Source organism: Lampris incognitus, chromosome 5 (genome assembly GCF_029633865.1).
Source record: "Lampris incognitus isolate fLamInc1 chromosome 5, fLamInc1.hap2, whole genome shotgun sequence".
In the NCBI taxonomy this organism is placed as follows: domain Eukaryota; kingdom Metazoa; phylum Chordata; class Actinopteri; order Lampriformes; family Lampridae; genus Lampris; species Lampris incognitus.
The window spans coordinates 67,837,905-67,860,469 of NC_079215.1; the positions used below are offsets into that span (position 1 = coordinate 67,837,905).

The window sequence follows — 22,565 nt, forward strand, 5'->3', positions numbered from 1 at the left end:
CAACCTGCCCCATCAGGAGCAACCTGCCCCATCAGGGACCAGAACCGCAGCCAGCAGCAACCTGCCCCATCAGGAGCAACCTGCCCCATCAGGGACCAGAACCGCAGCCAGCAGCAGCCTGCCTGCCCCATCAGGGACCAGAACTGCAGCCAGCAGCAGCCTGCCTGCCCCATCAGGAACCAGAACTGCAGCCAGCAGCAGCCTGCCCCACCAGGGACCAGAACTGCAGCCAGCAGCAGCCTGCCCCATCAGGGACCAGAACCGCAGTCAGCAGCAACCTGCCCCATCAGGGACCAGAACCGCAGTCAGCAACAGCCTGCCACATCAGCGACCAGAACCGCAGCCAGCAGCAACCTGCCCCATCAGGGACCAGAACCGCAGCCAGCAGCAGCCTGCCCCATCAGGGACCAGAACCGCAGTCAGCAGCAACCTCCCTGCCCCATCAGGGACCAGAACCGCAGCCAGCAGCAGCCTGCCCCATCAGGGACCAGAACCGCAGCCAGCAGCAGCCTGCCCCATCAGGGACCAGAACCGCAGTCAGCAGCAACCTGCCCCATCAGGGACCAGAACCGCAGTCAGCAGCAACCTGCCCCATCAGGGACCAGAACCGCAGTCAGCAACAGCCTGCCACATCAGCGACCAGAACCGCAGCCAGCAGCAACCTGCCCCATCAGGGACCAGAACCGCAGTCAGCAGCAACCTGCCCCATCAGGGACCAGAACTGCAGCCAGCAGCAATCTGCCCCATCAGGACCCAGAACCGCAGCCAGCAGCAACCTGCCCCATCAGGAACCAGAACTGCAGCCAGCAACAGCCTGCCCCATCAGGGACCAGAACTGCAGCCAGCAGCAACCTGCCCCATCCGGGACCAGAACTGCAGCCAGCAGCAATCTGCCCCATCAGGGACCAGAACTGCAGCCAGCAGCAGTCTGCCCCATCAGGACCCAGAACTGCAGACAGCAGCAGTCTGCCCCATCAGGGACCAGAACTGCAGCCAGCAACAGCCTGCCCCATCAGGACCCAGACCTGCAGCCAGCAGCAGCCTGCCTTCCCATCAGGACCCAGAACCGCAGCCAGCAGCAACCTGCCCCATCAGGACCCAGAACTGCAGCCAGCAGCAACCTGCCCCATCAGGACCCAGAACTGCAGCCAGCAGCAACCTGCCCCATCAGGACCCAGAACTGCAGCCAGCAGCAACCTGCCCCATCAGGACCCAGAACTGCAGCCAGCAGCAGCCTGCCTGCCCCATCAGGACCCAGCGGAGCCTCTCCACGGTGTGTGTGGAACACGTGTTCTAGACCCAGCTCGGTATGAACGGTACAGCTGCTCGGAACATAACACACAGCTGTGCTCATATTTCACCATAGACTCAATGCCAAGCACAGCAAACAACGAACCCGGACCTGGACCTGCACCTGAACCTGAACCTGAACCTGCACCTGGACCTGATTATCCTGTCGGTCACTTCCGCAGGCCCGCGGGACGTCACTCGAGGGCGGAGCGGACTCGGCTGGCCCGCGCGGCGTCACGTGACGGCGGAGCAGACTCCGCATCAGGCTGCAGCAGCTGCGGAGCAGAGCTCCGGACATGATGGAGGGAGACGCTGCGCTGTAGTTACACAAAACTACTGGAAGGGTCAGAAGCAGATCCTCCACACGGAAATCCTGCAGAACTGCCACGCAACGCCGAGCCCAGCCCAGCCCAGCCCAGCCCAGCCCAGCCCAGCCAGGGACCGTTGGGGGGAAAGTTTGTGGAATATCGAAGCAGCGCAGCGATGGTCGAGTCCAACGGGACGGAAAACTTCCCTTCTGGCTCTTCGGGAACTGGGAAAGGAATTTCTAACGGAGGGAATCCGTCTGCAAACAGCCAAGAGGTAAAAGTGGGTTTCTCGGGTCGGGTTCGGAAGGGCTCGTGTGCAGGTTGCATGTAGACATAAGCGGCTGATCCCTGCAGACGGGTTAGTTTGACTTGTGACGTCCCGTCCCAACATTTCCACACCCGCTGCAGATTTGTCACGGCTGTTTTGACGAGTTTCTAATTAAACCGCTGACAACACAAAAAGCCATGAGAACCCGATAAAGTGTCACTTACCGGTGGACTGAAGGTTCGAACGAACTTTAAGTCGGTCTGGATTTCATAAATAACATTTCCCCCTTGACAGAAACTTTAAACACCGAACCTGAATAAGCTGAATAAAGTCTGCAGCTTCACAGTAAGCTGAATAAAGTCTGCAGCTCCACAGTAAGCTGAATAAAGTCTGCAGCTCCACGTTAAGCTGAATAAAGTCTGCAGCTCCACAGTAAGCTGAATAAAGTCTGTAGCTCCACAGTAAGCTGAATAAAGTCTGCAGCTCCACAGTAAGCTGAATAAAGTCTGTAGCTCCACAGTAAGCTGAATAAAGTCTGTAGCTCCACAGTAAGCTGAATAAAGTCTGCAGCTCCACAGTAAGCTGAATAAAGTCTGTAGCTCCACAGTAAGCTGAATAAAGTCTGTAGCTCCACAGTAAGCTGAATAAAGTCTGCAGCTCCACGTTAAGCTGAATAAAGTCTGCAGCCTCACAGTAAGCTGAATAAAGTCTGCAGCTCCACAGTAAGCTGAATAAAGTCTGCAGCTCCACAGTAAGCTGAATAAAGTCTGCAGCTCCACAGTAAGCTGAATAAAGTCTGCAGCTCCACATTAGGCTGAATAAAGTCTGCAGCTTCACAGTAAGCTGAATAAAGTCTGCAGCTCCACAGTAAGCTGAATAAAGTCTGTAGCTCCACAGTAAGCTGAATAAAGTCTGCAGCTCCACAGTAAGCTGAATAAAGTCTGCAGCTCCACAGTAAGCTGAATAAAGTCTGCAGTTTCACAGTAAGCTGAATAAAGTCTGCAGCTTCACGTTAAGCTGAATAAAGTCTGCAGCTCCACAGTAAGCTGAATAAAGTCTGCAGCTTCACAGTAAGCTGAATAAAGTCTGCAGCTTCACAGTAAGCTGAATAAAGTCTGCAGCTCCACAGTAAGCTGAATAAAGTCTGTAGCTCCACATTAAGCTGAATAAAGTCTGCAGCTCCACAGTAAGCTGAATAAAGTCTGCAGCTCCACAGTAAGCTGAATAAAGTCTGTAGCTCCACAGTAAGCTGAATAAAGTCTGCAGCTCCACAGTAAGCTGAATAAAGTCTGCAGCTCCACAGTAAGCTGAATAAAGTCTGTAGCTCCACAGTAAGCTGAATAAAGTCTGCAGCTCCACAGTAAGCTGAATAAAGTCTGCAGCTCCACAGTAAGCTGAATAAAGTCTGCAGTTTCACAGTAAGCTGAATAAAGTCTGCAGCTTCACGTTAAGCTGAATAAAGTCTGCAGCTCCACAGTAAGCTGAATAAAGTCTGCAGCTTCACAGTAAGCTGAATAAAGTCTGCAGCTTCACAGTAAGCTGAATAAAGTCTGCAGCTCCACAGTAAGCTGAATAAAGTCTGCAGCTCCACATTAAGCTGAATAAAGTCTGCAGCTTCACAGTAAGCTGAATAAAGTCTGCAGCTCCACAGTAAGCTGAATAAAGTCTGTAGCTCCACAGTAAGCTGAATAAAGTCTGCAGCTCCACAGTAAACTGAATAAAGTCTGCAGTTTCACAGTAAGCTGAATAAAGTCTGCAGCTTCACGTTAAGCTGAATAAAGTCTGCAGCTCCACAGTAAGCTGAATAAAGTCTGCAGCTTCACAGTAAGCTGAATAAAGTCTGCAGCTCCACAGTAAGCTGAATAAAGTCTGCAGCTTCACAGTAAGCTGAATAAAGTCTGCAGCTCCACAGTAAGCTGAATAAAGTCTGCAGCTCCACAGTAAGCTGAATAAAGTCTGCAGCCCCACAGTAAGCTGAATAAAGTCTGCAGCTTCACAGTAAGCTGAATAAAGTCTGCAGCTTCACAGTAAGCTGAATAAAGTCTGTAGTTTCACAGTAAGCTGAATAAAGTCTGCAGCTTCACAGTAAGCTGAATAAAGTCTGCAGCTTCACATTAAGCTGAATAAAGTCTGCAGCTCCAAGGTAAGCTGAATAAAGTCTGCAGCTCCACAGTAAGCTGAATAAAGTCTGCAGCTCCACAGTAAGCTGAATAAAGTGTGCAGCTTCACAGTATGCTGAATAAAGTCTGCAGCTCCACAGTAAGCTGAATAAAGTCTGCAGCCTCACAGTAAGCTGAATAAAGTCTGCAGCTCCACAGTAAGCTGAATAAAGTCTGCAGTTTCACAGTAAGCTGAATAAAGTCTGCAGCTTCACGTTAAGCTGAATAAAGTCTGCAGCTCCACAGTAAGCTGAATAAAGTCTGCAGCTTCACAGTAAGCTGAATAAAGTCTGCAGCTCCACAGTAAGCTGAATAAAGTCTGCAGCTTCACAGTAAGCTGAATAAAGTCTGCAGCTCCACAGTAAGCTGAATAAAGTCTGCAGCTCCACAGTAAGCTGAATAAAGTCTGCAGCCCCACAGTAAGCTGAATAAAGTCTGCAGCTTCACAGTAAGCTGAATAAAGTCTGCAGCTTCACAGTAAGCTGAATAAAGTCTGTAGTTTCACAGTAAGCTGAATAAAGTCTGCAGCTTCACAGTAAGCTGAATAAAGTCTGCAGCTTCACATTAAGCTGAATAAAGTCTGCAGCTCCAAGGTAAGCTGAATAAAGTCTGCAGCTCCACAGTAAGCTGAATAAAGTCTGCAGCCTCACAGTAAGCTGAATAAAGTCTGCATCTACACAGTAAGCTGAATAAAGCCTGCAGGTCCACAGTAAGCTGAATAAAGTCTGCAGCTCCACAGTAAGCTGAATAAAGTCTGCAGCTTCACAGTAAGCTGAATAAAGTCTGCAGCTTCACAGTGAGCTGAATAAAGTCTGCAGCTCCACAGTAAGCTGAATAAAGTCTGCAGCTCCACAGTAAGCTGAATAAAGTCTGCAGCCCCACAGTAAGCTGAATAAAGTCTGCAGCCCCACAGTAAGCTGAATAAAGTCTGCAGCTCCACAGTAAGCTGAATAAAGTCTGCATCTCCACAGTAAGCTGAATAAAGTCTGCAGCTCCACAGTAAGCTGAATAAAGTCTGCAGCTCCACAGTAAGCTGAATAAAGTCTGCAGCTTCACAGTAAGCTGAATAAAGTCTGCAGCTTCACAGTAAGCTGAATAAAGTCTGTAGTTTCACAGTAAGCTGAATAAAGTCTGCAGCTTCACAGTAAGCTGAATAAAGTCTGCAGCTTCACAGTAAGCTGAATAAAGTCTGCAGCTTCACATTAAGCTGAATAAAGTCTGCAGCTCCAAGGTAAGCTGAATAAAGTCTGTAGTTTCACAGTAAGCTGAATAAAGTCTGCAGCTTCACAGTAAGCTGAATAAAGTCTGCAGCTTCACATTAAGCTGAATAAAGTCTGCAGCTCCAAGGTAAGCTGAATAAAGTCTGCAGCTCCACAGTAAGCTGAATAAAGTCTGCGGCTTCACAGTAAGCTGAATAAAGTCTGCAGCTCCACAGTAAGCTGAATAAAGTCTGCAGCCTCACAGTAAGCTGAATAAAGTCTGCATCTCCACAGTAAGCTGAATAAAGTCTGCAGGTCCACAGTAAGCTGAATAAAGTCTGCAGCTCCACAGTAAGCTGAATAAAGTCTGCAGCTTCACAGTAAGCTGAATAAAGTCTGCAGCTTCACAGTGAGCTGAATAAAGTCTGCAGCTCCACAGTAAGCTGAATAAAGTCTGCAGCTCCACAGTAAGCTGAATAAAGTCTGCAGCCCCACAGTAAGCTGAATAAAGTCTGCAGCCCCACAGTAAGCTGAATAAAGTCTGCAGCTCCACAGTAAGCTGAATAAAGTCTGCATCTCCACAGTAAGCTGAATAAAGTCTGCAGCTCCACAGTAAGCTGAATAAAGTCTGCAGCTTCACAGTAAGCTGAATAAAGTCTGCAGCTCCACAGTAAGCTGAATAAAGTCTGCAGCTTCACGTTAAGCTGAATAAAGTCTGCAGCTCCACAGTAAGCTGAATAAAGTCTGCAGCTCCATAGTAAGCTGAATAAAGTCTGCAGCTCCACAGTAAGCTGAATAGAGTCTGCAGCTTCACAGTAAGCTGAATAAAGTCTGTAGTTTCACAGTAAGCTGAATAAAGTCTGCAGCTTCACAGTAAGCTGAATAAAGTCTGTAGTTTCACAGTAAGCTGAATAAAGTCTGCAGGTCCACAGTAAGCTGAATAAAGTCTGCAGCTCCACAGTAAGCTGAATAAAGTCTGCAGCTTCACAGTAAGCTGAATAAAGTCTGCAGCTTCACAGTGAGCTGAATAAAGTCTGCAGCTCCACAGTAAGCTGAATAAAGTCTGCAGCTCCACAGTAAGCTGAATAAAGTCTGCAGCCCCACAGTAAGCTGAATAAAGTCTGCAGCCCCACAGTAAGCTGAATAAAGTCTGCAGCTCCACAGTAAGCTGAATAAAGTCTGCATCTCCACAGTAAGCTGAATAAAGTCTGCAGCTCCACAGTAAGCTGAATAAAGTCTGCAGCTTCACAGTAAGCTGAATAAAGTCTGCAGCTCCACAGTAAGCTGAATAAAGTCTGCAGCTTCACCTTAAGCTGAATAAAGTCTGCAGCTCCACAGTAAGCTGAATAAAGTCTGCAGCTCCATAGTAAGCTGAATAAAGTCTGCAGCTCCACAGTAAGCTGAATAGAGTCTGCAGCTTCACAGTAAGCTGAATAAAGTCTGTAGTTTCACAGTAAGCTGAATAAAGTCTGCAGCTTCACAGTAAGCTGAATAAAGTCTGTAGTTTCACAGTAAGCTGAATAAAGTCTGCAGCTTCACAGTAAGCTGAATAAAGTCTGCAGCTTCACAGTAAGCTGAATAAGGTCTGCAGCTTCACAGTAAGCTGAATAAAGTCTGCAGCTCCACGGTAAGCTGAATAAAGTCTGCAGCTTCACGTTGAGGTGAATAAAGTCTGCAGCTTCACAGTAAGCTGAACAAAGTCTGTAGTTTCACAGTAAGCTGAATAAAGTCTGCAGCTTCACAGTAAGCTGAACAAAGTCTGTAGTTTCACAGTAAGCTGAATAAAGTCTGCAGCCTCACGTTAAGGTGAATAAAGTCTGCAGCTTCACAGTAAGCTGAATAAAGTCTGCAGCTTCACAGTAAGCTGAATAAAGTCTGCAGCCTCACGTTAAGGTGAATAAAGTCTGCAGCTTCAGAGTAAGCTGAATAAAGTCTGCAGCTTCACAGTAAGCTGAATAAAGTCTGCAGCTTCACAGTAAGCTGAATAAGGTCTGCAGCTTCACAGTAAGCTGAATAAAGTCTGCAGCTCCACGGTAAGCTGAATAAAGTCTGCAGCTTCACGTTAAGGTGAATAAAGTCTGCAGCTTCACAGTAAGCTGAACAAAGTCTGTAGTTTCACAGTAAGCTGAATAAAGTCTGCAGCTTCAGAGTAAGCTGAATAGAGTCTGCAGCTTCACAGTAAACTGAATAAAGTCTGTAGCTCCAAATTAAGCTGAATAAAGTCTGCAGCTCCACAGTAAGCTGAATAAAGTCTGCAGCTCCACAGTAAGCTGAATAAAGTCTGCAGCTTCACAGTAAGCTGAATAAAGTCTGCAGCTTCACAGTAAGCTGAATAAAGTCTGTAGTTTCACAGTAAGCTGAATAAAGTCTGCAGCTCCACAGTAAGCTGAATAAGGTCTGCAGCTTCACAGTAAGCTGAATAAAGTCTGCAGCTCCACGGTAAGCTGAATAAAGTCTGCAGCTTCACGTTGAGGTGAATAAAGTCTGCAGCTTCACAGTAAGCTGAACAAAGTCTGTAGTTTCACAGTAAGCTGAATAAAGTCTGCAGCTTCACAGTAAGCTGAATAAAGTCTGCAGCTTCACAGTAAGCTGAATAAAGTCTGCAGCCTCACGTTAAGGTGAATAAAGTCTGCAGCTTCACAGTAAGCTGAATAAAGTCTGCAGCTTCACAGTAAGCTGAATAAAGTCTGCAGCTTCACAGTAAGCTGAATAAAGTCTGCAGCTCCACAGTAAGCTGAATAAGGTCTGCAGCTTCACAGTAAGCTGAATAAAGTCTGCAGCTCCACGGTAAGCTGAATAAAGTCTGCAGCTTCACGTTAAGGTGAATAAACTCTGCAGCTTCACAGTAAGCTGAACAAAGTCTGTAGTTTCACAGTAAGCTGAATAAAGTCTGCAGCTTCAGAGTAAGCTGAATAAAGTCTGCAGCTTTTTAGGAGGAAGAAGGTAATGAAGGATAAAATCACAGAAACTTCAGGGAGAAGGCTGATGGAGGTTCTTTGTAAAGTTGTGTAGCCATTTCTCCCATAAAATGCAATGCATTGGACAGAAAGTAATGATAAAGAAGAAATGGACAGAAAAAAATAAATAAATGAAAGTAAAATTCAGATTTAAACCTTAATAAAAGCGTGAAGACCACAGGGGCTAGGTAAATGCATAATAATGATGAAGAGTGTTGCAGCTGGTCCGGCCTGACACACATCACATCTATTTTCCTGCTTTCATTTCCCTCACTGCCTCTGGTTGGTTGTTTCTGCATGAGGCATCTGTGGTTTTCATGTCAAACCTCCAAACTTCCTATTCTGTTTTCACTTCCATCCATCTTCTGTGTGCCTGCTTGTTCTAGACTACATGAGAGATTATGATAAAGTATGTATGTAGAACAGTCTTATATAAGCACATCACGGATAAGTCAAGTTTATTTGTATAGCCCGAATTCACAAGGTAGTCACCAGGGCTTTACAGTCCCTGCAATATACCAGTGTACCACGTGACATCCTCTAAACCAGACCTGCACTGCAATGAGGGACAAGTCCACAAGAAAAACCCCATCAGAAAAGCCTGCTGGGAGAAAACTCCGGAAGAGCAGCGGAGGAGGAGCCCTCTACCTGACAGACACACATGCAACAGGTGTCAAATGTACCAAACACGCAAAAATAACAGAATTATAATGTGACGTCATAGGTTACACAGAGCAAGGTCATGTTGATGCATGACATGTGGTACATGTAAATGTGCTGGGTGATGCACCTGGGAAGAGATTTAGTGGATCTGCGTCAGAGAGCGAGAGAGGGGGGGGGGGAGAGGGAGGGGGAGAGGGAGAGAGGAAGTCAAACCACCAAAGGAATCTCTACTCCTGTATTTTCACCATGTGTGTCTGGTGTGTGGTGTGTGTCTGTGTGTGAGTCTATAAACGGCCAAACTAAAGCACTTGGGGCCTTGATTCTTTTTGGAGGTTATTGGGGATGATCAGGGGCACCTATTAAAAAATAGCAGAACATTAAAATTATGCATAATTAATTATGCATAAATATGCAAAATATGCATTTTCCTAAAAATGGCTAAAACCACTTTTCTCGGCATTTCAGATGATTCTGAGCATCTTTGATTTTTTCGCCTATAAATTTTTTTTTCTGGGACTTAGAAATGTTTTGGCATTATGCAAAATAAATGCATTTTTGCAAAAATGCACTTATGATCCTCATTTTTTTTGGAGGTGGTAGGTATTGTTCCAGAGAGGACCAGGAAAATAGCAGGAAATTAAAATAATTATGCATAATTATGCAAAATGTGCATTTTCTAAAAATGGCTAAAAACCACTTTTCTCGGCATTTCAGATGATTCTGAGCATTTGGAGGGAGGGAGCTGGAGTGGGGGGGGGTTTAGGGGCAGGGGGCAGGCGGTTAGCTGGCAGGATGAAGAGGAGGGAGATTTAGACGGGTGGATAACCAAACCGCTACATTGTAGCGGGGTTCTTCTAGTTGTACCTATAAACACATGTAAACGCTCTACACAACAAATGTTATTCTAAGCGGGTGTGCTGCCAGTATATTGTTATGGTACTTGGGGAAATGCCTCCATGAATGAAGTGCATGATGGGAAAATGTTGATTATGTCGAATCATTAACGAACGTCCAACATTTAGGAGTTTTAGGAGTTTACACAGAGCAGGAATTTGTGTTGGTGGAAGTCTCAACACATTATCTATAATAGTGATCTGTCTGGTGAGATCATCAGGACATTGAAATATGTTGTCTGCACTAAGCGAGCACCGATAGGTGTCTTTCTTTTTCCAGAGCTTCCCATCACAAATCTGCTAGCGTTGTAAGAATATATTGACTGAACTTGAGCACGGTGGCGCTATCTCTCACAATACTGTCTGTTTTCAAAAATACTATTGATTTAGTGATGACACACAGGCATCAGCGTCTACTTCACTGCGTAGTTTCATCTCTGACCACTAGGGGGCATGGGACAGAGGCGTCAGCGGCTACTTCACTGTGTAGTTCCATCGCTGACCACTAGGGGGCACGTGACAGCGTTGTCAGCGTCTACTTCACTGTGTAGTTCCATCGCAAACCACTAGGGGGCATGTGGCAGAGTTGTCAGCGGCTACTTCACTGTGTAGTTCCATCGCTGATCACTAGGGGGCATGTGACAGAGGCGTCAGCGGCTACTTCACTGTGTAGTTTCATCGCTGACCACTAGGGGGCATGTGACAGAGTTGTCAGCGGCTACTTCACTGTGTAGTTCCATCGCTGACCACTAGGGGGCATGTGGCAGAGGCGTCAGCGGCTACTTCACGGTGTAGTTCCATCGCTGACCACCAGGGGTCACGTGCCGGACTGTAACAGCTTAACCCCAACAGCAGCAGGTGTAGTCGGTGTCCCGCTAGCTACGACTCCGCTGCATGTGGTGTGATGCAGGTTGAGCTGCTTGACGAGTTTCCTAAACGACTAAAACATGATTCTGGTTCTGGTTGGTCTCAAGACCCCGGGTACCCGCCCTAGAATGTGGATCGCCAAACCCAAATCTTGATGTTTATGTCAGCCTGTTCCCTGTTTTGCTGACTGTGAACTTGTACTACTACGCCTCAAGCCGGCAGTTTGCGTCAGTGACACGATGGCGCCCCCTGGTGGGCCGAGAATAACCCTAAGAAAGCGTCGTTCAAACGAAACGGGTGAGCGCAGTTGTCTTGGCGGGCCGAGAAAAACAGGTGGCCTCAGAGCACGTTACACTCGTCCTACCCGGAAGTGTTTCGTGTTTGCTCAGACTTCAGCTCAGATGGGGATCCTTCCTTCAGGATGTCGATAGGGTGGCTGGTGTTGAGATGAGCCGCGCTCACCGATTACTTCAGTTCTGCCATCACTGGCCTTGGCGGCTCACGTGCCACCGACGGCTGGATTTCCCAGCCGCTGAATTCAGAGCTCTACGGAGCCCCTCAGGGGACATTTCCCTTCAGAGCTCTACGGAGCCCCTCAGGGGACATTTCCCTTCCATTCAGAGCTCTACGGAGCCCTCAGGGGACATTTCCCTTCCAGAGCTCTACGGAGCCCCTTAGGGGACATTTCCCTTCCATGTCAGAGCTCTACGGAGCCCTCAGGGGACATTTCCCTTCAGCGCTCTACGGACCCCTCAGGGGACATGGAAGGGAAATGTCCCCTGAGGGGGTCCGTAGAGCTCTGACGGACCCCTCAGGGGACATTTCCCTTCCATGTCAGAGCTCTACGGAGCCCCTCAGGGGACATTTCCCTTCAGAGCTCTACGGAGCCCTCAGAGGACATTTCCCTTCCATGTCCCCTGAGGGCTCCGTAGAGCGCTGACGGACCCCTCAGGGGACATTTCCCTTCCATGTCAGAGCTCTACGGAGCCCCTCAGGGGACATTTCCCTTCAGAGCTCTACGGAGCCCCTCGGGGGACATTTCCCTTCCAGAGCTCTACGGAGCCCTCAGGGGACATTTCCCTTCCAGAGTTCTACGGAGCCCCTTAGGGGACATTTCCCTTCCATGTCAGAGCTCTACGGAGCCCTCAGGGGACATTTCCCTTCAGAGCTCTACGGAGCCCTCAGGGGACATGGAAGGGAAATGTCCCCTGAGGGGTCCGTCAGAGGGCTCCGTAGAGATCACCAGTTTCATTTGGCAAAAAAAGAAGTGTCATTTGTCAAATGCGTCCTTGTTGTTTCATGTCCACTAGGGGCGCCATTGCGCATTTGACATAAAACGTCATGATGGAGGGTAGTGGATGAAGACACTTTTCATACTGTACACAACACGTTTCATCATAGTGCTGTTTTGTGAAGCCATTATCTTTAGTTGGTGTCTAGTTTTGTCACTGTACATTTTCAGGTAGCTCTGCGGTTACATAAAGGTGGATGTAAATATCCAGCTGGTGTTTGTGACCTCACATCCTGTGTTGTGAGAAGCCTTCATGATTTTTATTTTCTGATTCAGGATTTGGATCTGGCGGCCGTCTACGTGTCAGATGCTCAATACAACAGAAACATCTTCTTTGACACAACGCCCCAGGCTGTGAGGTATGGAAGCTCAACTCCCCCTACCCCAGATACCCCTACCTACATATAACTCCACCTACCCCAAACACCCCTACATATACTCCCCCTACCCCAGATACCCCTATATGTAACTCCACCTACCCCAAACACCCCTACATACACTCCCCCTATCCCAGATACCCCTATATGTAACTCCACCTACCCCAAACACCCCTACATATACTCTCCCCACCCCAGATACCCCTATATGTAACTCCACCTACCCCAAACACCCCTACATATACTCTCCCTACCCCAGATACCCCTATATGTAACTCCACCTACCCCAAACACCCCTACATATACTCTCCCTACCCCAGATACCCCTATATGTAACTCTACCTACCTCAGGTCTATGACTACTTTCAGCTGCTCCCGTTAGGGGGCGCCACAGCGCATCATCTGTTTCCATCTCTTCCTGTCCTCTGCATCTGCCTCTGTCACACCAGCCACCTGCATGACCTCCCTCACCACCTCCATAAACCTCCTCTTTGGCCTTCCTCTTCTCCTCTTCCCTGGCAGCTCCATATTCAGCATCCTTCTCCCGATATACCCAGCATCTCTCTACTCCTTCCTAATCCTGTCCTTCTTCATCACTCCCAGTGAAAATCTTATCATCTTCACCTCCGCCACCTCCAGCTCCACCTCCTGTCTTTTCATCAGTGCCACTGTCTCCAAACCATACAACATAGCTGGTCTCACTACCATCTTGTAAACCTTCCCTTTAACTCTTGCTGGTACCCTTCTGTCACACATCACTCCTGACACTCTTCTCCACCCACTCCACCCTGCCTGCACTCTCTTCTTCACCTCTCTACTGCACTCCCCGTTACTTTGGACAGTTGACCCCAGGTATTTAAACTCACATGCCTTTGTTACCTCCACTCCTTGCATCCTCACCATTCCACTGTCCTCCCTCTCATTCACGCATAGGTATTCCGTCTTGCTCCTACTGACTTTCATTCCTCTTCTCTCCAGTGCATACCTCCACCTCTCCAGGCTCTCCTCCACCTGCACCCTACTCTCGCTACAGATCACAAGGTCATCCACAAACATCATCGTCCATGGAGACTCCTGTCTGATCTTGTCCGTCAACCTGTCCATCACCATTGCAAACAAGAAAGGGCTCAGAGCCGATCCTTGATGCAGTCCCACCTCCACCTTGAACCCATCTGTCATTCCAACCACACACCTCACCATTGTCACACTTCCCTCATACATGTCCTGCACCACTCCTCCATACTTCTCTGCAACTCCTGACTTCCTCATACAATACCACACCTCCTCTCTCGGCACCCTGTCATATGCTTTCTCTAAATCTACAAAGACACAGTGTAACTCCTTCTGGCCTTCTCTATACTTCTCCATCAACATTCTCAAAGCAAACACCACATCTGTGGTGCTCTTTCCTGGCATGAAACCATACTGCTGCTGCTGATCATCACCTCTCCTCTTAACCTAGCTTCTATTACTCTTTCCCATATCTTCATGCTGTGGCTGATCATCACCTCTCCTCCTCTTAACCTAGCTTCTATTACTCTTTCCCAAATCTTCATGCTGTGGCTGATCAACTTTATACCTCTGTAGTTGCTACAGTTCTGCACATCACCCTTGTTCTTGAAACTCGGTACCAGTATGCTTCTTCTCCACTCCTCAGGCATCCTCTCACTTTCCAAGTACTCCTTCCACCTCCTCGCCACACTCTCCTCGCTTGTCAGCACATTTCCATCTCTATCCTTCATCACCCTGACCTGCTGCACATCCTTCCCAGCTCGCTCCCTCTGTCTAGCCAATCCTTTTCTCCTCCACCTACCTCAGTTACCTCTGCTATAACTCTGCCTATCCTGGATACCCCTACATATAACTCCATCTACCTCCAATACCCCTACATATTACTGCACCCACCGCAGATACCTCTACATATAACTCTGCCTACCCCAACAAAAAATTCCACCCCAGATACCCCCACATGTAACTCAAACTCCCCCAGATACCTCCATATATAACTTAACCTTCCCCAGATACCCCTACATATAAATCTGCCTACCCCAGATACCCAACATATGACTCCACCTACCCCAGCTACCCCTACAGAAAATGCTGCCTTTCCTAGATACCCCTACATATAACTCCATCTACCTCAAATACCCCTACATATTACTGCACCCACCGCACATACCTCTACATATAACTCCGCCTTCCCCAGACACCCCTACCTATAACCCAGCCTAGCTCTTGCGTCTGTAATGATACATATTCCCAGGTAAAACAGGATGTGAGGGTGGGATATGGAGGGATTTGATTTGATTGGATGGTGCAAAACATTTTATGATATTACCACTTGGAATGCCCCTCGCCCACCCGCTTGGCGTTTGGGACTCAATCACCAAGTCTCGGCTGTTTACGAGGAATTCAAGCTGATGAGATTCTGATGTAAGATGTAAGTAAAGATGGCGTTTGGCAGAAGCTGCTGAACAGCTTCATGATCTGAGTGGGGAGCTGAGCTAACAAGTGGAAAAAGTACATTTTCATTTCACATCATCTTTAATGTATTCATAAAGACTCACCTTACTGACAGGACTTGTCTTGTCTTGTCTTGTCCTGTCTGATGGCTGGTCTCCAGACTCTATCTTCTCTACAACCACTGGGCTCTCCAAGTCCTGCTCTACCTCTTCATCCTGCTGGACCTCTCTCTGGCCATCTTCGAGGAGCCGGCGGTGGTCCCTCTTCCAGTCTGGGTGCGCAACACTTTCACATTCCCGATAAAACCAAGCAACACAACACGGCGGAGACGAGTCTTCACCGTGTGATGATTGACTTGTGATTCATTACACTCTTCATCACATGTGGACAGAAAACCCCCCCAATAATTCCCACCTTTATATCACAGTGACAAAACTCTTCCTGGACATCTGTGATTCCAGTGGTTCTGATAGATTCCGTTAGATTGGACCACATAATATCAACTCAGAGGAGAACAGCATCCTGTCAGAAAATTACATATCGCAGCTGCAGAAAGATTCATGTAAAAAGAAATAGGGGCGTCCGGGTGGCGTGGTGGTCTATTCTGTTGCCTACCAACACGGGGGTCGCCGGTTCAAATCCCCGTGTTACCTCCGGCTTGGTCGGGCGTCCCTACAGACACAATTGACCATGTCTGCAGGTGGGAAGTCGGATGTGGGTATGTGTCCTGGTCGCTGCACTAGCGCCTCCTCTGGTCAGTCGGGGTACCTGTTCGGGGGGGAGGAGGAACTGGGGGGAATAGCGTGATCCTCCCACGCGCTACGTCCCCCTGGTGAAACTCCTCACTGTCAGGTGAAAAGAAGCGGCTGGTGACTCCACATGTATGGGAGGAGGCATGTGGTAGTCTGCAGCCCTCCCCGGATCAGCAGAGGAGGTGGAGCAGAGACCGGGACGGCTCAGAGAGTGGGGTGATTGGCCGGGTACAGTCGGGGAGAAAAAGGGGGAGGGTTGGTATTCATGTAAAAACATACAGGTATATTAAAAATTCAAGATGGAAAATAAAATGAGCATGAAAATAGACACAAAAGTTAAAAATTCAGTTTTCTAGATGATGCAGGAGCAAACCAGAACCCATTAGCTTTAATGTGAACCCCCCGACACCGTTAACAGACCAGTTCCGGTGCTAGTCCAGTACTGAGCTGGTGTAGTCAGCAGACTGCAGCTCAACATGTGAATGTAGAGCTTCTCATCGCAGCCACTGACGATGAGCTGCTCTTTACTTTGGACTTCACAATAAAAGCCAACAAGTTTGCCTGTCAGAACTGGGCTAATCTGGACTAATCTGTTCACTTCATGTGTGCATAGTGGTTGTTCCTGCAGAGTCCTCATAAAAGCTTTATGCATCGTAAGCACTTGGGTGATGGATACCTAGGAAACGTATCGATTCTGCATCAATATCTTTGTAAGTTGTTAATCCTGTTCCACATTTGAAACCTCCTTGTTATTGTCATGTGGTCTTTCTCTTTCTTTAGGCCACCATGCTGATGGAGCTGATCTGTCTGTTAATCTTCACTCTTCGTTTGGTTCACTATGCCAAGGTCATCCCACCAGACAAGTTCTGGAAAGACCCCAAAAATATCTGCATCATGATCATCCTGCTGGTAGGAGGCTCCTTACATGGTCATCTGATGGGAGGGGCTAATAGTGATCATCTGATGGGAGCGGCTAATCGTGGTCATCTGATGGGAAAGGCCAATGATGATCATCTGTTGGGAGGGGCTAATCATGATCATCTGATGGGCGGGGCTAATAATGGTCATCTGATGGGAGGGGCTAATGATGATCATACGATGGGAGGGGCTAATGATTATCATCTGATGGGAGGGGCTAATCATGATCATCTGATGGGAAGGGCTAATGATGATCATCTGATGGGAAGGGCTAATAATGGTCATCTGATGGGAGGGGCTAATGATGATCATACGATGGGAGGGGCTAATGATGATCATCTGATGGGAGGGGCTAATCATGATCATCTGATGGGAAGGGCTAATGATGATCATCTGATGGGAGGGGCTAATGATGATCATCTGATGGGAGGGGCTAATCATGATCAGTTGATGAGAGGGGCTAATCATGGTCATCTGATGGGAGGGGCTAATGATGATCATCTGTTGGGAGGGGCTAATCATGATCATCTGATGGGAGGGGCCAATGATGATCATCTGTTGGGAGGGGCTAATCATGATCATCTGATGGGAGGGGCTAATCATGGTCATCTGTTGGGAAGGGCTACTCATGGTCAACGGATGGGAGGGGCTAATCATGATCATCTGATGAGAGGGACTAATCATGGTCATCTGATGGGAGGGGCTAACCATGGTCATCTGATGGGAGGGGCTAATCATGGTCAACCTATGGGAAGGGCTAATCATGGTTAACGGATGGGAGGGGCTAATCAGGGTCATCTGATGGGAGGGGCTAATCATGATCATCTGATGTGAGGGGCTAATCATGATCATCTGATGGGAGGGGCTAATGATGATCATCTGTTGGGAGGGGCTAATCATGATCATCTGATGGGAGGGGCTAATCATGGTCATCTGATGGGAGGGGCTATGGTCATCTTTCTGGTTGAAGGAACTTGATGCCTAGCGCCTGGCGAGCGGGGCTAGCATTGTTGATCCTTCTGATAGGATGGGTGCCCATTTGGTGGGAGGGGCTAATAACCATTAAATAATTACTACAGTGGAGTAATTCCTCCTTATGTTGGTGAAAACCTGGATTTATATGAGATGAAGTCCACCAAAGTCAGTCATTAAATGTGTGACAGCGAGTCTTTCCCCAGTCGATTAGGACTTTAAAAGTCTTCCGGTGTGTTCCCCGCTGAAGTGCAGCAGTTGTTTTCATGACAGTCCCCAAATCACACGTGAAACGGAAGTTTGCACATTCTCCCCGTGTCTGCTCCGGTTTCCTCCGGCTGCTCCAGTTTCCTCCCACCATCAAAAAGACATGCGTGTTAGGGTTAGTGCTCCTGTCTGTGCCCCTGAGCAAGGCAGTGGAAAGAAGAAGCGGAGTGGGTCCCCGGGCGCTGCAGCTGCCCCCTGCTGGTTACATGCAGCAGAGGATGCGTTTCGTTGGGTGCTTGCTTACGGTGACAAATAAAACGTCTTTCTTAACTGTGCTGATGTTGATGCCCCGGTGAAAGCAGACATGGGATGAACTCAGGACGGTTCGCCGGAAAATGCATCTGCAGTGGCAGTGAGTCAGTCCATCAGAACGTCAGCGTTCCTGAGAATTCCTCAGAGTTGCTGAAGTAGCGGCAGGATGGAAAAAGTGCTGAGAGGAGTTTGGAGCCGGTTGTTTAAAATAACCTTTGGCCATTTTCCCTCGTCAGCACCTTTGAAACCAGAAGCTTCCGGCTTTGTTGTGAAATAACCTTTAGCCTCCACAGTTTTCCCTCGTCAGCACCTTTGAAACCAGAAGCTCTGCCGGCAGCCATGCCGACATGTACCCTGGCTCTGAAAACCGAGTTGCTGCTGGAAGTGGTGTTGGTGGGCTAGCTGGGGGAAGTCCTCCCTCTGGTCCTAAAACAACAAAAACAAAACCCCAGTGCAGTGACAGGGACACTACTGTAGGAGACGCCGTCCTTCAGATGAGACGGTAAACCGAGGTCCTGACTCATTGTGGTCATTAAAGACCCCATGGCACTTATCACAAAACATAGGGGGTCCCCCGGTGTCCTGGCAACACTCCCAACCTGGCTCTCCCCATCTGGCCACCTGATCACCCCCCATGTAACTGGCTCAATGACTCCTCCCTCTCCACCTCAAGCTGATGTGTGGTGAGCCTTCCGCCGTGCACCACCCAGGTGGTGCTGCACATTGGTGGTGGTTGAAGTGAGTTACCCCCTTCACTGTGAAGCACTTTGGGTGTCTAGAAAAGCCCTATATAAATGTAACCCTCAAGTATTTTATATATATATATATGTGTGTTCCAGTTGTTGTCAGGCTGCTGTGTGTCTGACCTTTGACCTCCACACTGTTGCTTTCATCAGCAGTGTTGGTGATGGAGGAAGTGAAACTTGCCCTGCTGCTCCCTTCTGGAGAAGACGTCTGTGTCTCGGGGAGGAAAGAGTAGATTTAGCAGCGGCCTGACAGAGTCTACATGAAGGGAATGTTGCCGTAGTCTCGGTTCATATCCTGCTTTAACACCACCCGCATATCTTCACAACCGTCGCAAAAACCTGCAAACTACCCAACCCATAAGTGCCCCCCTCTTCAGGTGAACGACGTAAGGCTTCTGTGGGAGGTTTTCACTGATTATTCATCAGTCTTTGTTTAATTGGGACGTCTGTATGTGAGTGACGTCATCACACGAGCTCCTCGGTGAGAAGTTCAGATATGTGTATATGATGTTTGTGTCATGTCTGTCTGCTGGTCGGAGTCCCCGTCACACAGACATGGGTAGAGATACATGAGCTAACGACTGTACAAAACAGCCCTCCGTCTCCCCCTCTGCTCCACTGCACTGCTACGTCACCTGTCAGAGGATGAGGGCAGGTCCGTCAGACCACGTCAGACACTTGTACTTTGCTCTGGAGGCGACGTGAAGTCGACAATGAGACCAAACTCCTTGGAGCAGCTTTAAATAGCTTCAGTATATCCACATTCCTTTACACATCACACTAAATGGATATTAAATAACTACAAATATATTATAAATTAGTATAAATATATTAAAAATAATTCTAAATATATTATAAATAATTATGAATATATTAAAAAATAACTACAAATATATTATAAATAAGTATAAATGCATTAAAAATAATTACAAATATATTATAAATAAGTATAAATATATTAAAAACAATTATAAATATATTATAAATAAGTATAAATATATTAAAAATAATTCTAAATATATTATAAATAAGTATAAATATATTAAAAATAATTATAAATATATTAAAAATAATTACAAATATATGATAAATAATTATAAATATACTATAAATAAGTATAAATATATGATGAATAATTATAACTACATTAAAAAGAGACACTTGTGACGTGTCTCCATAGCTGAATGGTTAGAGTGCATACCACCACATCACCACATGGTTGCGAAGTCGCCGGTTCGAATCCAGCTGGTGACCTTTGTTGCATGTGATACCCCTCTCTCTCCCCCCACTTCCTGTTTGCCTCCACTATGACTGTCTAATCTCTACTACTACTACTTTCGGCTGCTCCCGTTAGGGGGCGCCACAGCGGATCACCCCTTTCCATGTCTTCCTGTCTTCTGCATTTTCCTCTGTCCCCACCTGCATGTCCTCCCTCACTTCCACCATGACTGTCGAATAAAGGTATAAAAAAGAAAAAGAGACGCTCACGTGTCAGTCCAACTAAAACATGAAATGATCAGACCTGCTGCCATGAAGACCAAAGACCTGACCACACAACTCCATGAGGACGTTGTCCGGACGCCAAAAACCGAAGAGGGTTGTAAAAAAGATCGGAAAAGCTTTTGAGGATGGAAAGTTATCTCTCTCTCTCTCGCTGTCTGCCTGTCTGTCTGTCTGTCTTCCTGTCTGTCTGTCTGTCTGTCTCTCTGTCTGTCTCTCTCTCTGTCTCTCTCTCTCAGTTGACCATGCTGGACATGATAGTCTATGGAGCGCTGAGGTCTACGGGTTACTACGCGGTGCGCTGGTCGCGGGTTCTTCGCCCACTGCTGTTGGTCAACGTGACGGAGGGACGACAGGTAGCCGTCTCACCCTCACAACCACAGACAACAGCAGAACCCCTCTTTCTTCAAACCACCACAGAATCACTCTTCAGAATGAAAACAGTTTGACAAATGTTAAGTCTCCTTTGACTTTGTGGCAGCATAGAACCAAGGGAAAAAATTCTGCTCTCCTCAAATCCAGTGGTTCTCAATCAGGTCCTCAAGTAGCAGCAGTGCAGCTGGTTGTCTGTGGTAGCAGGTTCTTCATTAGACTCACCCGTTGTTCCAGCTGTGAAACTCCCTGACTGGAAGCTGAATAGCTGGAACAACACGTGAATGTAATGAGTCACCTGCTAGAATAGAAAACCAGCTGCACTGCTGCTACTTGAGGGCCTGATGGAGAACCACTGCTCTAGGTTGTACAGATGTTGGGTATATATCGTTCTCCACTAACTTCTTCACTGGGTTTTGCTCTTTTTTCTTGGTGCCATGGCTTTGTTTTCCGTACGAACTGTAGAACAAGTATGGATTATATTTCTGCATTAAACGGATGGCACACTGTCCATCCTTGTAATATTTTCTCTGGCATGTCATCTGTCTGCAGCTCCGCAGGGCCTTCAGAAGCATCCGGAACGCCCTTCCTCAGATCCTCTACGTCTTCCTCCTCTTCATGTTCAGCGTCCTCATCTTCTCTCTCATGGCCCTCAAACTGTTTGGGAAGCGGTGAGCTTTCAACCACTCTTACCTTTAAAAAAACTCGCTACTGATCTGTCTATCAATCTATTGATCGATCTATATATTGGGGCAGTAGCTCAGGGAGTAGCGTAGGTCATCTGGCAACTGGAGGGTTGCCACTTTGATCCTCAGCTCCTCCTGCAAAAATGCCAAGGTGTCCCTGAGGAAGTCACCTAACCCCTAATAGCTCCTGATGAGCTGGTTGTTGCCTTGTACGGTTCACGCCACCATCGGTGTGTGTGTGTGTGTGTGTGTGTGTGTGTGTGTGAGAATGTCAACAAGTTGTTTCATTTCGCACTTAGTGACATTTTGTAAAGAAAAACCCTACCATGAGTACGTGCGTCCAGATGTTTGACTGGTACTGTATATGTGTGTGTGTGTGGCCAATTAAGGACAAGGGGAGAGAGGACCAGCAAATTATGTCAAGTTTACATTTATTGACAAAGGTTTGAAAGTTTTTGGCAAAAAGGGCATTAAATCAGATGGTGATAAACTCTGAAGTATTTAAAACCTTCAGAGAATACTCTGAATAGGATGACAGACTGGGGTATTTTCTTGGACAAAGCGTTGATGAGGAGGATTTCACTTTTCTGGAAATTTAACTTATATCCGGAGTGTTTGCTGAATTGAGTTAAAATGTCTTTGACAACCGGGAGGGATGAAACTGGGATGGATGCATACAAAAGCAGATCGTCTGCATATATGGACAGTTTTTAAGTATACCCATCCTGGTGATGCCCTGAAACCTCCTCTCCTCTTGAAGCCAAATGGCTAGGGGTTCGATGGCAATGGCGAATAAGAGGGGAGAGAGAGGGCACCCCTGTCTGGTGCCGCGGTGGAGAGCAAAGGGGGGAGACCTCATGCCATTGGTGAGAACACAAGCAACAGGAGCTTCATAGAGTAGTCTAATCCATGCAATAATGTCGGAGCTAAAACCAAACCTTTCTAACACATAATAAAGGTATCTCCAATCAACTCTGTCCAAAACCTTTTCAGCATCTAAAGATATCACCTCAGGAGTGTCAAGGTTGGGAGAGCCGATTATTTTGAGCAGCCGTGTGGTGTTATAAGAGGAGCTCCTTCCGTTCATAAAACCAGTTTGGTCTGTTGGAATCAAATTTGGTAGGGCCTGTTGTAAATGTGAAGCTAAAACCTTTGCTAGAATCTTTTGGTCTGCATTTAAGAGAGATATGGGCCTGTAACTGTTACATTCAAGAGGGTCTTTATCTTCTTTCTTTTTTTAGTAAGAGACAGATGGTGGCTTCAGATAAAGTCGGAAGGTCGTTGGCCATTAGTGGAGGATTCATTGTAAACATAAGCTAAAAGCAGAGAGATTAAATTTGAATATTCTCTATAAAACTCTACTAC

The 22,565-nt window shown here is 47.2% G+C and overlaps 1 protein-coding gene across 2 annotated transcripts in view; it reads left to right on the top strand.

Moving 5' to 3' along the window:
* tpcn3 (two pore segment channel 3) overlaps positions 1 to 22,565 on the top strand; it is a 62,858-nt gene that overhangs the window by 12,750 nt on the left and 27,543 nt on the right. The window contains exons 1-6 of one of the 2 annotated variants that reach the window (XM_056280170.1): positions 1,741 to 1,872; positions 12,172 to 12,254; positions 14,896 to 15,010; positions 16,268 to 16,396; positions 20,382 to 20,498; positions 21,067 to 21,185. In XM_056280170.1, coding sequence (XP_056136145.1) covers positions 1,774 to 1,872; positions 12,172 to 12,254; positions 14,896 to 15,010; positions 16,268 to 16,396; positions 20,382 to 20,498; positions 21,067 to 21,185 — 662 coding nt within the window. In that variant the 5' untranslated portion in view covers positions 1,741 to 1,773. Of the gene's footprint in view, positions 1 to 1,740; positions 1,873 to 12,171; positions 12,255 to 14,895; positions 15,011 to 16,267; positions 16,397 to 20,381; positions 20,499 to 21,066; positions 21,186 to 22,565 lie in introns of those variants that run through there. The other variant, XM_056280171.1, reaches the window with a different exon arrangement.